Source organism: Rhinatrema bivittatum, chromosome 16 (genome assembly GCF_901001135.1).
Source record: "Rhinatrema bivittatum chromosome 16, aRhiBiv1.1, whole genome shotgun sequence".
Taxonomy (NCBI): domain Eukaryota; kingdom Metazoa; phylum Chordata; class Amphibia; order Gymnophiona; family Rhinatrematidae; genus Rhinatrema; species Rhinatrema bivittatum.
Window position 1 is genome coordinate 10665308 of NC_042630.1, and position 17613 is coordinate 10682920.

The following is a 17613-nucleotide window of genomic DNA, read 5'->3' on the forward strand; positions in this document are numbered from 1 at the left end:
CCTGTGAGGGCTGGACCATTAGATAGTAGAGGGGATAAGGGGGCACTTAGAGAAGATAAGGCCATTACGGAAAGACTAAATTAATTCTTTGCTTTTGTGTTTACTGAAGAGGATGTTGGGGAGATACCTGTTCTGAAGATAGTTTTCAAGGGTGACGATTCAGATGAACTGAGCCAAATCACAGTGAGCCTGCAAGATGTAGTAGGCCAGATTGACAAACTGAAGAGTAGTAAATCACCTGGACCGGAGTTCTGAAAAACTAAAAAATGAAATTTCAGTCCTATTACAATTAGGGGTAGATTTTCAAAAAACGCGAATAGGCGTACTTTTGCTGGCGCATCAGGCGCCAGCAAAAGTACGCTGGATTTTAGTAGATACGCGCGGAGCCGCGCGTATCCACTAAAATCCTGGATCGGCACGCGCAAGGCTATGAATTCTGTATAGCTGGCGCGCGCCGAGCCGCGCAGCCTACCCCCGTTCCCTCCAAGGCTGCTCCGAAATCGGAGCGGCCTTGGAGGGAATCCTCTAACGCCCTCCCCTCACCTTCCCCTCCCTTCCTCTACCTAACCCACCCGCCCGGCCCTGTCTACACCCCCCCCTTACCTTTCTCCGGGGATTTACGCCTCCCGGAGGGAGAAGTAAATCCCTGCGCGCCAGCGGGCCTGTTGCGCGCCGGGACGCGACCTGGGGGCGGGTACGGAGGGCGCGGCCACGCCCCCGGACCGCCCTGGGCCGTAGCCACGCCTCCGTACCCGCCCCCAAAACGCTGCCGACACGCCCCCTAAACGCCGCGACGACCGGGCCCGCCCCCGACACGCCCCCCTCGGAGAACCCCGGGACTTACGCGAGTCCCGGGGCTCTGCGCGCGCCAGTAGGCCTATGTAAAATAGGCTCACCGGTGCGCAGGTCCCTGCTCGCCTAAATCTGCCCGGTTTTGGGCGGATTTAGGCGAGCAGGGCTCTGAAAATCCGCCCCTTAATTTGTATCATTAAAATCGTCCATTGTACCTGAAGATTGGAGGGTGGCCCATGTAACCCCAATATTTAAAAAGGGCTCCAGGGTTGATCCAGGAAACTATAGACTGGTGAGCCTGAGTTCAGTGCCAGGAACATTTGTGGAAACTGTTATAAAGAATAAAATCACAGAACATTTGGATAGACATGGTTTAATAGGACACAGCCAGCATGGATTTACCAGAGAGAAGTCTTGGTCTCAAATCTCCTACATTATTTTGAAGAGATGAATAAACATATGGACAAAGGTGAACTGGTAGATGTGGTATATTTGGATTTTCAGAAGGTGTTCGACAAAGTCCGTCATGAGAGGCTTCTGTTACGCTTGCCAGCCATGGAACTCGTAGCCAGCTGTGCTCACCATCTGATGCCGTGTCCTCTCTATGCAGCCCGGAGTCACTGTCACTGCCACTGATCTGCGGCACCTGGAGCCGGCCTCCCGCAGCCGCTGCCACTGCTGTACTTCTTCTTGTCTTGGAGCCATTGCCAATGCAGCCGACTTCCTGCACCAGCTGGCTCCCCCTTAGGAGTGCACGTGCGCCTCTCTCCTTCTCTTAAAGGGAATGTGGCGGGAAAACCTACACGGCCCTCCTGATGATCCCAGCACTCCTGAGCTATTTAAGACCAGGCCCTTCCCTTGGTCCTGGCCTCTGCAACAGGTCGAACTCCGTGTGAGTAGCTGGTTTCCTGACTCCGTGTTCTTGACTCCACATTCCAGACTCCGTGTTCCTGTCCCCAAGATTCTGACCCTTTGTCTTGTCTTCCCCTGGACTGATGCCTGGCTCTGACCTCAGACCTCCTCTGGACTCTGCCTGATTGCTGTCCATCTTGACCTTAGTACATTTCCTGGACTTGCTTGATTGCCGCCTGCCTTGATCCTTGGACCAACTTCTGGTATCCATTGCTAGCTTCCTCCCTGACCCTTGGAATGTCTCGACTTCTTTTGCCTACCATCTGTCATGGAAACCTTTGTCACTGGAGACCTGAGCCTAAGTCCAGCTGGCCCCAGCACCCAAGGGCTCAACCTGTAGGGAACATGGGCTGGTAGTGGTGAAGGACCTGTTGGGTCTCCGCGCCAACCAATATCACCAGCCAATGACGAGGACCTGCAGGGTCCTGGTTAAAAGACAGGAAACAGAAAGTAGGATTAAATGGTCAGTTTTCACAGTGGAAAAAGGTAAACAGTGGAGTTCCTCAGGGATCTGTACTAGGACCAGTGCTTTTTAATAATATTTATAAATGATCTGGAAAGGTGTATGACGAGCGAGGTGATCAAATTTGCCGATGACACAAAATTATGCAGAATAGTTAAATCTCAAGCAGATTGTGATAAACTGCAGGAGAACCTTGTGAGGGTGGAAGACTATGCGTTCATATGGCAGATGAAATTTAATGTGGAGAAGTGCAAGGTGATGCACATAGGGAGAAAGTACAAGGAAGGGCAACCAAAATGATAAAGGGGATGGAACAGCTCCTCTATGAGGAAAGGCTGAAGAGGTTATTTATGATCAGCATAGAGAAGAGATGGCTGAGGGGGGATATGATAGAGGTCTACAAAATCATGAAAAGACTTGAACAGGTAGATGTGAATTTGTTATTTACTCTCTCAGACAATAAATGGACTAGGGGGCACTCCATGAAGTTAGCAAGTAGCTCATTTTAAACAAATTGGAGAAAATTATTTCTCACTCAACACTCATTTAAGCTCTGGAATTCATTGCCAGAGGATGTGGTTATGGCAGTTAATGTAGCTGGGTTTAAAAAAGGTTTGGCTAAGTTCCTAGAGGAGAAGTCTATAAACTGCTGTAGATCAATAAAGAATAGTAGCTTGGGATCTATTTAAGGTTTGGGTTCTTGCCAAGTACTTGTGACTTGGATCGGATCCTTGCTCCGACCCAGTATGGCATGTCTTTTGTTCTTATATAAGAGGGTTACACATCCTTTGGGGGTAATTTTAAAATAGCCCACCCCCAAATGTTGCCTTTTGAAGAGGCGCAGTGCATATGGTTGAAATAATGTGGAAGACTAAAGAGAACAGCACAGGTGAGCAGATACTGTGCACACAGACTCATAGAGTCATCAAGTGAGTTTGTGTGCACAATAGCTGGATAATTAGATATCTGGAAAAGTGCCAGCTGTTGATCTTGGGCAGATATTCAGCTTCTGCCACTTAGCCAGGTAAGCTGAAACTTATTTGGTCTATGTGTCACTGAATATGGGCCTCTCTATTCTGAACTGATGAAGGGAATATTTGCTAGTCAAGTAATGTATTAAGTTTTAACTCTTTCTCTCTTTTTCTCTCTTTTATTTTTTAATCAATATTTCCATGCATTTTTGCATTGAGTCAGTAAGGTGGTAATTTTGAACACCCCCCCCCCCCAGATAACTTGCAGATCTACAAAATAATTTTGGAAAGGTAAATTCCTTACTGAAAATTCAAGGTTGGTGGGGAACTGTGGGCACTTGGATTTTAATTCACAAAATACTTTGCCTCTTCTGCCAACCCTTTTCCTCTTCCCCTCCTCCATACCTTATCCCTTTTCCCTATGGCTAAAAGTATAATTTTAACCACTGAAGGGAGGGATATTCTCATCTCAGGGAATTTACCAAGTTAGCTGCATAGATACCCAGGCAAATGCCTTTGAAAATTGCACTCCCAAAGCATCAGAATTAGAGCGGAGGACAATTCAGCACCAAGTACAGCCTACTCGAAATTCTTTCTAGGGTAGATATTCAAAGCTAAATGTCTAAGTTAACTGGCTAAGATATTCAGATTAGTCTTATCCAGCTAACTTTAGACCTGCTATTAAGCAGGTCTAACAAAGATCACTACTTCTCTGGTTAAGTTAACCGGATAAGTAGCTCCTCCCCAACCCACCCGCACCCCGCCCACTAGCTATCTGGCTATCTACTTAGATGGCTAAATACTTATCCATCTAAATGGCAACTGATGATTGTATCTGAATATCCAGAGGCCACCATTTAGCCAGATAAGTTCTTACTTATCCAACTAAGTAGCGATGAATATTGGCCTCACCATGATAAGGGTGATTTCATGTCCGGGGGAACAAGCTTAGCCAGCCCCATTGTATCTGCAGAGATGTAGTTGTGGTTTCCCTATTGATTCCCTAAGTAAAGCAGAACTACATCACCATGCATGAAGTGCGATTAAAAACAGGACTGACTCAGCTTCTCCAAAGAGCTATTTGTTAAACTTTGCTATACGAGATCTTGGTGGCGTATAATACAAACCTTGAGCTTGCTTCTTTTCTCTCATTGGGAAACATTAGAAGGTGGAGGCAGTTTGCTAAGACTCGACCCAGAACCCATTTTTTTCTGTTTGTTTTTTTTTTTTTTACAAAATTGCCACTGAGCTAGACTCCCTGTAGTTCTATTAAAATGCAATATTTTAAAATAATTTTCTCTCTTTCTTCCCCCAAAAAGGCAAAAAAGTAATTTTAACGTGAAGATGGGTATTCCAGTACCTTCTCTCCTTGCCAATGTCTTACCGCCCAGCTTTGCTTTAAAAACAGCTGCCAGATCTAGTGAGGCTGTTGCCTGAACATCCACCTGTGAAGATCCCTATGGCCTGCCAGCATCTACCTGGATGGAACAAGGTCAAAGACAAATCCTGACACATGCCCTTGAATAACTTTGAAAACCAGTAAGGTATGTTTGAGCTGGATTCTGCATGGGAGTGATTAGGCACAGTTCTCTGAGGACTATATTTAAAATGTATTTTTATGATTTATATGCCACCTATTCACAGCTCTAGGGTGCTTACAAAATTCACATGCATAAAGTAGATGAAACAATATACTAAAAATAAGACATAGTGACGAAATATCTGTCTCTTGTCAGGATAGCCAAAATGCCTACAATTAATCTTAGTTTCACAGTCATCCAAATGCAGATTTATGCATGAGAGGTCCATGGGTAATGAATTCCAGAAAGTAGGTCCAGCAACAAAAAAATCTTTCTCTGATCTCAGTAAGCCATATTTGCTAGAAGGAAGGTATCTCAAGTAAGCTTCTTTTAGTAGAGTGAAGTGCTCATGTTGGAAATGTAGTTGCTGATTAATCCACAGTAGGGAGTCGATCTTTTGCAGTTTATGGATGAGTAGTACCACCTTGAATAAGATGAACTCTTGAATAGGCAGCCAACGAAGCTCACAGAGAAACGGAATAATATGAGCTGATCTTTGTAGTCCAGAAGTAAGTCTTGTAGTGGAGTTCTGCAGTACTTGGAAGGCACACAAAGCAGATTTAGGTAAACCAAGAAATAGTGAATTATAATATTCAAGGCTAGGGAACAACATTGCCTAAACCACAGTTTGAAATTCATAGGGCTCAAGCAAAGATTTTAGATGTTTCACAAAGCTTTTATGACTGCTTTAAGTTGAGAATGCTACTTAGGTTAGAATCTAATAGTGCACCTAAACTCCTTATGCAAGAGACAATCGGAATCAATTGGACCTGAAACACAAATGCAGATTTATGCATGAGAGGAACAACCAACTTCTCATTTTTTTGGAAGTACCATGCCCTTAGTTTTGTTTAAGTTCAATGCCATCCTATTGCAGATCAGCAAACAACGAATGACAGAAAAACAGATAGACACCATTGCAAATGTTTATGACCATGTGGAAGAGGCAAGTATGAAAAATTGGATGTTGTCAGCATAAAGATGGTATCCCAAATAGAGGCCGTCCAACAATTTACATTGAGGAACTTTTTAGATGTTAAATAAAGTGACAGAATGTGCTACGCCCTGTGGGATACCTGTCTTTAAAGCCTGCCACGAAGAGTGTTCAGAGGATATATAGACTCTTTTGTTCTGTCAGTGACAGGATGAAAACCAGTTAAGGACCACCCCACCCACACCACTGTCCCTGAGTCTGTTAAATAGGATAGTATGATCAATGACATCAAATGAAGCTGAGACATTAAGACACACCAATACATAGCTTGAATCATTAATGCCTTTATTCCCGAAAGGGGCCACATTTTGTCATTTCTTGTAAAAAACTGGCTTAGACCCAAAAGATCTCATGAATCATACACCCATTTCATCACTTTCCTTTGTCTCTATGATCGAGTCAGCAATGTTGAGACAGCAGTGTTGAGACAGCTCTTCAAGTTCCTTCAAGAAAATCTAATACTCTGCCAATTCGAATGACACATAAAGGGGTAGATTTTAATACCTATGTGCGCACATGGACGCACGATTTTATAACATGTGCGTGCATGTTATAAAACTGGGGGTCGGCACGTGCAAGGCGGTACACAATTGCGCAACTTGTGTGCGCCAACGCCCACGGCCTTCCACCGTTCCCTCCCAGGCTGCTCTGAAATCAGGAGATTAGAGGGACGGAACTTCCCAACCCCCTAATCTAACCTTCCTACCCCTTCCCCTAATCTATCTCCCCCCAGCCCCTATCCTAACCCCCCCCGACCTTTGTTTTACCTTCTGCGCCTGCCTGCCGGCACGCGATCCCCCAGCACAGCAGCAAATGGTCACTGTGCTGGGAGCCTCTGACTCCTCCTCTTTTTTGAAGCCCCGGGACGTATGCTTGTGACCGGGCCTTTCTAAAATAGGCCCGGTGCGTGAAAGGCCTCCTACATGTGTAAATCCTTTTAAAATCTACCCCAAATTGTTCACATTGTAGTCTTAGTGGGCAAGAGCTGAAAGTATTCTCACTACGCTGGGCAGGTGTGACAAGATTTTTTTTTGCAATACAGAAGAGCTCTTTGGTATTATAGTTAGCTTTCTTCAGTTATTTTGAAATAAAAGTTTTCCTTGCATTTATCACAGGCTTTGCGGTAGGTCTGGTGGTGCCCCCTATATTGGGGAAGTGATGATTCAGATTGAACTTTGCGCCAACCTCTTTGAAGCTGGTGCAAGGAACTGAGGAGAAATATCTTTGACAGACTGAGGGAATGGAGAGACTTGAGGCTTGGGAGGCCCTGAAAGAAGCAAATTGTGGTAATCAAGATTTAATAAAGTGAAAAGTCTTGGTAGCAGCAGAAAGTGTTGAACACAGGACATCACATTGCAGCTTATGAAATCAGACTTACAAATATTGTATTAAAAGGTGTGAAACAGAAAGCAAAGTTTGTTCTCAAGGCTGAAGTGTGAGAGTTGAGATAAAAAGGAAAACAGAAGACAAAGAATTATATTTCAAGAAGTAATGGATGTCTTGTTCATGAACAGTTCTTTAACCTTAGAAGCATTTAATTACATGAAAGGAAGCTGTATTTGAACTTCACTTGACTTGCTCAAGGTTATAAAATGCAGGATCACTAGCAACAGAAATGCAGAGTTGTGTAGTCAACCAGAAAATGGTGAGCTGGTGGTCCAGCGACTTACTTAGTGAAAGTGCAACAAATTGTAATGGCTTGAATTCCCAAGTCCATCTACTGCTCCTTGGGCTATCTTGGTGGCATGTTTGGACCTGAAGGCAATGCATACCATCTCTGTTAGCTGCTTTACTCCTGGAGCACAGGTTTAACAGGCTGCAAACGTGTTCTCTTAACTTTCAGAGCATCCAGAGAGCATTTCTTTCCTTCTGCAGTCTTACAGGTATCCTGGTTGAAGACCCTCCTGCTAGGATCACAGCCTTGATGTTACTGTGAACAACTTCCTGGTTGTCAGCAAAGCCCTGAGAACCAAACCTGGCTCTTCAGGCTTGGTGTTTCCAACTCTGCCATCAAGCTCCAATCTCTCTGGGGCCAGATTTTTGAGTTTTAAAACGTCTGAATATTTTAATAATCAACTTTTGTTTCTGTTTTCATTAGGCAAAGAAAGAGATGATTTGAGAACAAGAGCAACTTGGGTGACAGTAAACACTTTTCTGAGCTTCATAACTTTTAACAAATTAATTCTCTTTCAAGAGATAAGAAAGGAAAAGTTGAATCAGTCACATTTAAAGCATCTTATTGAGTCATCTACCATAAAATGGCCTTTACAGCCACGGTCAGCCAAAAATCTGGAACAGTTGATGGACCTGCTGAGGAGACTAACATTCAGAAGCATGGACTATTGGGAGAGGTCCTTTATTGTTTAAAAGGTATAGAATAGAGGAGGGCTCCTCATGGATATGGAGAGTGGATGGAATCACAGGCAGTCGGGAGGGATCTAGAATTGGTTAGAGGCTGTAGACGTTAGTGCAGAAAACTGTGCTTCCTTCCATTGGTGGGATGGAATGGAAGGGAGCACAGATAGCTATGAGAATCCTTCTGTTCATTGGACGATATAGATAGGCGTGTAGGCAGTCGGGCAATTGTTTCCATAGATTAGTTATGGTGATGGGGGAAGGGATGTAGAGACAAGGGAGAAAGAGCTTCTGTTGGTGAAAGGCAATGGGAGGGAGCATTCACAGATGGGAGAGGTGTTGTATTGATCAGTTATCATGGTGCAATGCAGGCAACTGAGAGATTTTTCATTGGTTAGAGGCTGTGGAAGAAATCCTAGGCAAATTGTCTTGCGACAGAATCTATATGAAATTATACACTTTTTAACACCAAATATTGTAGTGTAGTTAAGTGGAAAATCACTGCTTTATGCAATTATTCAAACATAATTTTGTTTTTCGAAAATTCAGCTCATTAATGTTTTTTTTTTTTTTATAATTTTTGTAATTGGCTTTGCAAGTGCAAAATTATGTGTGGGAAAATGGAAAACAATGTGTATACAAACTTAAAAAAATTCAGTTATGCATGTTATGTTTTTTCATGTGGAATTACATTTGAGAGTTGGGTGGTGGGTTGGCGTTTTGGCCTCAATGACCGTTATCACCAGATGGACACTTTAAATTGCTGCAGAATTTGTAGGAAGAAATTTCCCTACTGAGAAGCTAGGCTCTGGATTCCAGGCTTCCCTGTCAAACCTTTGCACTTCTTTGCTGCTTTGGCCAAAGCCTCCCTCATCTCATTGTTTCTGAGGCTGTAGATCATGGGATTCAACAGTGGAGTCACCACTATATAGCAAAGAGATACCTCTTTCTCCAAGTAGTAGGAATAACCAGCTGAGGGCCTTACATACATGAAAATGACAGTCCCATAGAAGATAAAGACCACTGAGAGGTGGGAGACACAGGTAGAAAAGGCCTTGCTCTGCCCTGCGGTAGAGGACATTTTCAGTACAGTGGTGATGATGTGACCATAAGATGCCATTATGAAAACGAAGCAGCTTGGCACTATGAACCAGGCAAGAAAGAGAAAGCTGTTTTCTGTGACTGAGCCTCTCTTGCAGGCAAATTTCATAAGAGGTAGAAAGTCACAGAATATATGATCAATCTCAAGAGAGCCACAGAAGCTCATTCTGGACAAACCAATGACTGGCAAAAGTATAACCAATGCACCCATGCCCCAGCACCCCAAAGCCAGCCTGAGGCACACTTTTTCAGTCATGATGATCGTATATCGCAAAGGACTGCAGATGGCTACATAACGGTCATAGGCCATGATCATGAGAAAGAAGTGCTCTATGGCTGCAAAGGTAAAGAAGAAATAAAATTGGACAAAGCAACCAGCAGCTGAAATGGTCTTTTTCTTTCTCAGGCTATCCGTCAGAATTTTAGGCAACGTGGTTGTGATGTAACAGATCTCTAGGAAGGAGAAGTTGGAGAGGAAGAAATACATGGGTTTGTGGAGATGGTAATTCTCCTTTACCACTGCAATGATGAGGATATTGGACATGATGGCTAAAATGTACATGAAGAGGAGTCCCATGAAGAATAGGGTCTGCTGAAGAAGTCCAAAGTGGAACCCCAGTAACACAAACTCATTCACAGTGGTGGCGTTGTATCTCTCCATGGCTTCAAGATGTTCACCTGTTTGAATAATTCATGTATGAGTCACTCGTTGGAAACAGACTGTGGACGTTATCAAGGGCTAATAGGAGACTTGTTAAGACAGATAACAGGATTGATATAAGAAGGAGGGTCAGCCATTAAAATTAAATGGAACAGTGTTATGTTCACTTAGAGGAAACAATCCTTTTCCCCGAGAGTAATCATGAAATCCACTATGGAAGGAGATCATTCTGTCCACTCTATGCCAATAACATTAAGCTGGATCAGTCCCTGTAGACTAGTTGTGAAACTGCATTTTTCAACTGGGTGAGCTACTAACTGATAAGTACTGATCCATGGATTCAATCCCATTGCTTTGGGTCAGGAGACATTTGCCTGAAATTCCATAAGAATATCATTTATTACCTTTCTCTTAATGACACAAAAGCCCCCCACCCATTAAGAATTTTCCTACAGAAGGGGAGTCTTCTTTCAGTAAAGCTGGGTATGTAACTACACCGTAGGTCTTCCCAACCATATATATATTTTCTACAGTAGATTACTGAAATTCACATACTCACATATACTAATTGCAATTTATATGCTGTGTAATAGAATATATTTTTTTAATTATAACATATTTGAAATACCTTGGGCATAATTTTATTAAATGATAAACAGTCTAAAGTTACGAACTGCATTATTTTTTCAATCTCACTTGCTTAATTGAGCTGATTGTCTCAATATCCTATCACTTTTTTTTTGTTATTATTGTTGAATAAAACAGAGCAAAAGGAATGGCCTAATAGCACAGCATGAGAATCCGAGGTGTCAGAGGAAGGAAGAGGGAAACCAACCTAGTCTGAGAGGGATGGTGCTAAGTCTCTCAAATTTCGATTTTATAGATGCTTGACCAATACAGTGATAGGGTTGAAAGTTCACCTATCCTGACAGATGTGATAAAAAATCAGATTAACCCCACTGATCAATTTCAGCAGCAATATAAGACTATAACCCTGCCCTCTCAAAATAATTATGGTACAGTTAAATCCTAAAATAAGATAATAAATATCCCTGTTTTTCATTCCTTCTTTTTATTGTTTTTTTTGCTTTCTCCTTTAAGGCAGAGACATCGCCACAGCTGCATAGCAGCAGCCTAGTTCCTACCAGGCTCTCTGAAATCAATATACGGCATCTCATAATGTGTGCGACAGGCAATTGGTGTGTTGTAAATGTCTCACTTTTATTGACAATTTTTGGGAATTTTTCATTTCTCACCTACCTCACTATATCCCAGTTACAAGAAGTTGGCAGTTAAAAATATCCTGATGTTTGGAGAGTTAATGACACAAAAGCCTTCCATCCAGCAAGTGTTTTCCTACAGAAGGGAGATCTACTTTTAATAAAGCTGTACATTGTACATCTTCCAAATCATATTACTGAAAGCAAACAATCACATAAACTGACTGTAATTTATATGGTGCATAATAGCATAATATTCCTTTATTAGAATATATTTGAAATACTTTGGCCATTATTTTATTGAACGATAAACAGTGTAAAGAGATTAACTGCATGAAATTTTCAATCCGTCACGTGTAACTGAGATAATTGGCTCAATATCTTACTGCATTTTACTGTTGTTGAGGTAAACAGAGCAAAAGAAATTGTTGACATGGTTTATTCAAGGTTTGTTTGAAATGTGTGAATTATGTTTGTTCTACCAAGTACTTCGCTTAGTACACACGTGGTTAAGCGATTAACACCTTTTAATGAAGATAATAATTAAATAGTCACACCACGAGAGTTGGGGAGGGGGCGGGTGGTGATGGTGAAGGGGAAGAACGGGGAAACCAGCTTGGTCAGAGAGGGTTGGTGCTAAGTGTGTCAAATTTCCATGTTTGGATTTTGTAGACACTTGACCAACATAGTGACTGGGGAGAATGTTCGCCTACCCTGGCAGTCAGGATACAGAATCAAATAAAAGCATATGATCAATCTAAGCAGTAATACAGGGCTGTAATAACCACCTCCAAAGATAATTAAATCCAAAAATAAGTCTAGTAATATTACCGTCCTTTTTATAATTATAACCTTGCAATGACATAGAGGGTTCTTGGTTTCTCCTGTTAAGACAGTGACATGGCCAGACCTGCACACTTGCAGCCCAGTTCCCACAAGGAAGACATAAATCAGTCAAAGGTTCCTCATTATTAGGTAAAACCGAAGAGCCATCATGTTCTCGGCAACCAAAATAGATGTCTGGTGAGCCTTCTTCTGAAGGAGGAGTCTCATAGATAAATACCTGTGGTTTTAAGCCTTTCAAATCGGATTTTGAACTTTGCTCACATTTCAGGCATCATTTAAAATCAGATCCCATCTCTGAAAAATACATTTATTTATTTATTTTATTTATTTAACGTGTTTTGTATACCGTCATTCGGTTTAGCCATCAGAACGGTTTACAGTAGTCTATAAACATCATTGTAGCAAACTGTCACGTTGAATGAAGGTTTGGGGTTTGAAAGTTAGTTAATTACATATAAAATTATTATTACATATCATCAATCTTATATAGCAGCAGCATTACTACCATTACATACCATTGCTGTACATTTCCTGTGTTGTGAAATAATGAGTTGATGCCTTGGTTTTTTGTGCAACACAACTGTCCCATCCTGCACAAATAAGCCCTCCTTATAACCCCACCAAGCTGATGCTGCCCTACCCCCCCCCTTCTTAAAAATAGGACTAGCTGCACTATCATGACTGTCCTAATTGTTTGATATTATTCTATGTTTGTGGTTACAGAATGTCTCTTGTCCGGGAGGGTCAGAGGATGCTTTCAGCCGGCCCTATAAAGAGAGAATTTTAGCAAGAATGATCCCATCATCAGAAATCTTCAAAAGAAGATATTTTAAAGCCCTGGCTAGGTGCATGAGGAATTGTTTGATAATCTATTGATAATGCACTCACTTTTCTCAGGGAGTCACTGCTGCTGCTGCTGTAATAAAAACCGAGATAAGAGACATGGACATGATTAATTACATTTAACATTATTGATATGTTACCGAACCTTATGGCACTCTTATAAATGTGCAAATTACAGTATCATTAATTTTATGTGCCTCAAGGTAAACCTTTGTGACGGTCTCCTCCAAACGACGGTATAGAAAAGATTGAAAATAAATAAATAAATAAATAAATAAATAAATAAATATCCCACCTGCGTAGAACACCTACAGAAAGGAAGCAGAGCTCCCTGACTAGCTTGCCAGGGTTTGCGTCTCTGTCTGGAGTCGCTCAGAATTTTAACTGTTTCTGAACCGGGGGGGGGGGGGGGCTGGATTGCATCACCTCACAGCTGTTATTCCCCCTAGGATCTGTGGAAACTGAACCTTGGGGAGAGGAACACAGGTGTCCCTCACTTTCTTCTTCCTTTGCATCCAATCTTCTTCTTCTTCTTCTTTTTTTTTTTTTTAGAAAATTACCACCGAGATAGACTCCCTGTCAATTAAAATGCAATATTTTAAAATGAATTTATTAAAGTTTACAAATGCAATTTACCCTCCCTCTCCCCCCCCCAAAAAATTGCGAAATGAAATGTTAACTTCTGAAGCTGGATAAACCAATACCAGGTACATTCCTTCCTTGCCAATGTCTTACTACCAAGCTTTGGTGTGGAGAAGCAGCCTGGTAGTTAGAGCAGCAGGCTACAACCCAGGGAAGCCAGGATCCAAATCCCACTGGTGCCCTTCACAGACAGCTTGCTACCCCAGAGCACATAGAGGGGATATGTCATCTAGGCAGCGCTAATACCAGAGCACACATAGCACGTGCATTCTAAACAGAATTGTGATGCTCATCAAGCAGGAATTCAGATAATGGCCAACAGGGAAGTATGTGCTGTGTTTTGTGTGATCTTGCACATTCCACCCTATGCAGAAACTATTTTGAAAAAAAAAAAAGCTTTACATCTGCAGTATGGCAGTAGGTGCTCTCACTTGGAAATAGTGTCACCAAAAATATATGGCATGCTAGGTAGGCACAGGGAACCCCAAACTGGCCACATTCTCACATGACAACCCACCTTGTCAAGGCATGCCAAGTGTCATAGCAGCCTACACTATCTAGGGCAGACAGAAACAGCAGCAGGATAGGCACTTTGCCACTGTGCATCCCTAATTGCTGTCCGTCACTGCTCCTGCCCACTTTCCCAGTCATTGTGCATAGCATGGCATGCGACATTGTGGTCAAGTGGTTGTCTTACATGCAAGGCCATATTGGTAACACAATGTACACCTTCAAGCACATAGATCCCTAGTCCTGGGTGTAAGCACTAATGTGGACTGCCTGTCTTATTCCTTGGCCAGAGCTGGAGAGAACGTCATAGAACATGTCTGGTGCCCATGATAATCAATTGCTGTGCTCCTGTGGTACTATTGAGCATTTTCTACCACACTGCACTCAGTTGGATGTGAACCATAAATTTGAGTTGAATGCATTCTAACCAAAACTGGGTGACAGTTTCACCCTTATCTGTCTGGGGATACCACCTACAGCCTGGCAATACATTAGCTGACAGGAGAATGCTCCTTCTGCTGAATTGTATGCTCTTTGCGATTGACATGCCTACACAAGTGTAATAATGTGCTGTAGGTGTCCTCCTCAAAGGGCTTATGCATTTATTTCTGCCATATGTATTGTCCCCAGAGAACTAATTCCTGAAATGTATGTCTATATGGGGTCAGTTGGGGGTACCCCTCTCAGTGCAACTATAGGCAAAACTGACCAATAGAAATGTGAGTTGACTCCAGCAGTGACCCATGAGTGGCATCTCTAACAAGACTTTTCTGAGGCGGTCAACAGACAAAGGATTTTTTTTTGTTATCCACAACAACTGGACTGTATATACACACACTGATAAAGTGTGTGCTCCTCCGCTGTGGGTCTCCATCCAGACAATCTCTGTTTTGGTCATGGAGCTGAGGTGCCTTCTGGAAAGAGCTTATTATTATTGTCAGCTACCAGCTTCTCCTGGTCAAAGGGGGACCTGCTACATAAAACGTGGGCAGCGCTACACCTCTCTCACATGCTGAGCCATTTTGGCCTGGAATGCCTAGTTAAACATAAGCATCAGCTCTTGGGTGAAAGGACACTTTTGTCTGTACAGAATGCACATGTCTGTCATTATTCTATCTTCCTATGACACCTGACAGTGAGCAATGGTATACAAATGCATATATATATATATATATATAAGTAAATAAACAAAATAAATATATATGTCAAAAACAAAAATAAGGAACATTAGCAAAACCAAAAAAGGTTTTTATTCACAATTATCTGATACTTATACACAAATATCTATTTCTTAAAAACAATTAGAACACATAAATTCTTCCTGCAAAGTGCACAACTGTACACAACTGTAGTGCATTCCACAGATGACAGTCAAATCACTTTAATTATTCACAATGGTTTAAAGCAGACGATTTGAAGATGTCAGACTCAACACCGTCAAACCTCAGGAGCTCAGTTCACAAGCGCATTGTTGGCACAGAGTTGCATTTCCTCAAATCGCCAGAAAAGTGAAAGGTGTTACAAAGTAGCTGTTTTTCATAAAGCCCCAGAGATGAAAGGTGATACAAAGTAGCCGTTTTCCAGATAGCCCCGACACAAAGGCCTTAATGTTTCGCCGCTGAACGGCTTCATCAGGGGGAAACCATAAATGTATGATATTACAATATGCCGGTCAGCATTTAATAAAAAGAATAACAGATCTGAATCAGGATTTACATTTGGATAGAGAATCTCTGCCGTTCCCGTCCTGACGCTTTCAGGACACCTGCAGGACTTGGAACTCAGGACCTGAGAGTGGAGACTTGGACTGAAACTGAAGGCTTGGAAGACTTGGCCCCAGGTCTTGGTCAGTGACATAATTTACATGGCCTGCTCTGGACTGGTCGTGGTCCACATGCTCGCAGGACTTGGGTGCAGGACTCTGAGGACTTGGAAGACTCAGGACTCAGGAACAAGACAAAGACCCAGGAACCAGGAACAAGATGTGAAATGCAGGAATGAAGACTTGAACTCAGGAACAAAGACGAGGACTTGGACTCAGTACAGAAGACTCTGAACACAGGAACCAGGACATGGCAAAGATTTGGACTCAGGACTGAAGACAGGAACCAGGAACTGATGAAAGACCAGGAACATGGAACGAAGAACAGAAGACCCTGATGGTGCTGGCGATCCATTGCTAAGGTAACGAGGGACTGGCAGAGAAGCCCTTTTATAGGGCTGCAGACATGACATCATCAGAAAGGACTGCGGGGCTTTTCCTGCCGCAGTCCCTTTAAATTGAATGCAGGGGTGTGCACGCGCCTAGGAAGTCGAGACCTGGGCCACGAAGATCACATCAGCGTTGGCGGTGATCCCCTGCCACATGGATGGTGGAGGCGTCGGCTTCGGGCTACACTAAAGCAGGCCGGCAAGAAGACTCGGCGCCGCACGGAAGCGGCAGCAACATTGCCGCCATTTCCGATCCGCGAAGAAACCAGGAGTCAGCAGGCAGAAATGCTGGGCCACATCGGTGGCGTCTCCCTCCGCCACGACCGACCAGCAGCGGCGTCAGGAGTGAGTGAAGCCACTCGCGGCTCGTCTGCGGGTGGCAAGCACAACAGGTTCATGCGGTATCCCTTGATCACATGTTTCTCTGGTACGCCCAGTAATGTGATTTGTGGATGAAATATGCACTCCCTGCAGACACAGCAACACCTCTTGGCCAGCAAACCTTGAAGTTGGCCCCACTGTCCCATCTATTCTGGAGACTGTGCTGCCTCCAGTGCTGCTGCTTCCCCAGGTGGCAAATGTGCTTCCCTTCCCTCTTGGCACTGCAGTATATCTTTCTGAAGCATCCAGTGTGCCAATACCAGTTAGGAACTGCCTAACATTGTGCCTCAAGGAAGGCAGGCCTAGTAGTAATGTGTGTTTTTATAGGTGCAGGCCTAATCTGTACTTAATGTGAATGTATGAGCTGGTTAATTTTCACATTATTACCAACTTAAATGAACGTAATTTTAATGGGTTAGGTGATAGTCGCCCTCAATTTGTATGTTTTTTCTGTATTTGCATGCTTATTAGTGATATCTAAAGACAACGTGCAATATTCCATTTAGAGCACGGTAATGTCCATTATCGTGCAATATTGCCATTTTAATGAACTATAAACCCCTTTTAATGCATGATAAAACTCTATCACAGCTTAATAAATTTCACCTTTAGATTGTAAACCCTCTGGGAAATACCTACAGTACCTGAATGTAATTCACTTTGAAATTCCTGAAAAGTGGAATACACATAAGTAAATAAATAAACAAATAATGAAAACAGCTACCAGATCTAGTGAGGCTATTGCTGAATATCCAACTGTTCAGATCCCTATGGCTTTGCTAGATGGTTCTTTGTCACCAGCTTGGTGGCATCTACCTGGTTAAAACAACGTCAAAGACATAAGCTGAAACATGTCCTCGAATAACTTGGAACATAAGTAGTGAACGTTTGAGATCAACTCTGCATGGGAGTGAGTTGGTGTAGTTCTCTGAGGATGACGTGGAAAATGTATGTGGAAATGAGAAATATCTTTGACATACTGCGAGGATGGAGGGACTTGAGGCTTGGGAGGCCGTGGAAAAAGCAAACTGTGGTAATCAAGATTTGATGCAGACTAGAATGAAGGTCTTGGTAGAAGCAGAAAGTGCTGAATAAAGGACATTTCATAGCTGATGAAAACAAAATTACAAA

The 17613-nt window shown here is 42.7% G+C and overlaps 1 protein-coding gene across 1 annotated transcript; it reads right to left on the reverse strand.

Annotated features, from left to right (window-relative positions):
- Positions 1-8857: 8857 nt before the first annotated feature.
- Positions 8858-9829, reverse strand: LOC115077213 (olfactory receptor 11G2-like). Its single transcript, XM_029579498.1, has one exon. It carries the CDS (start codon positions 9827-9829, stop codon positions 8858-8860), a length of 972 nt encoding a protein of 323 aa, XP_029435358.1.
- Positions 9830-17613: the final 7784 nt, after the last annotated feature.

Bases quoted from the DNA above. Each gene is read 5' to 3' on its own strand.
- LOC115077213 (XM_029579498.1), bottom strand. From the start codon at position 9,829: ATGGAGAGATACAACGCCACCACTGTGAATGAGTTTGTGTTACTGGGG.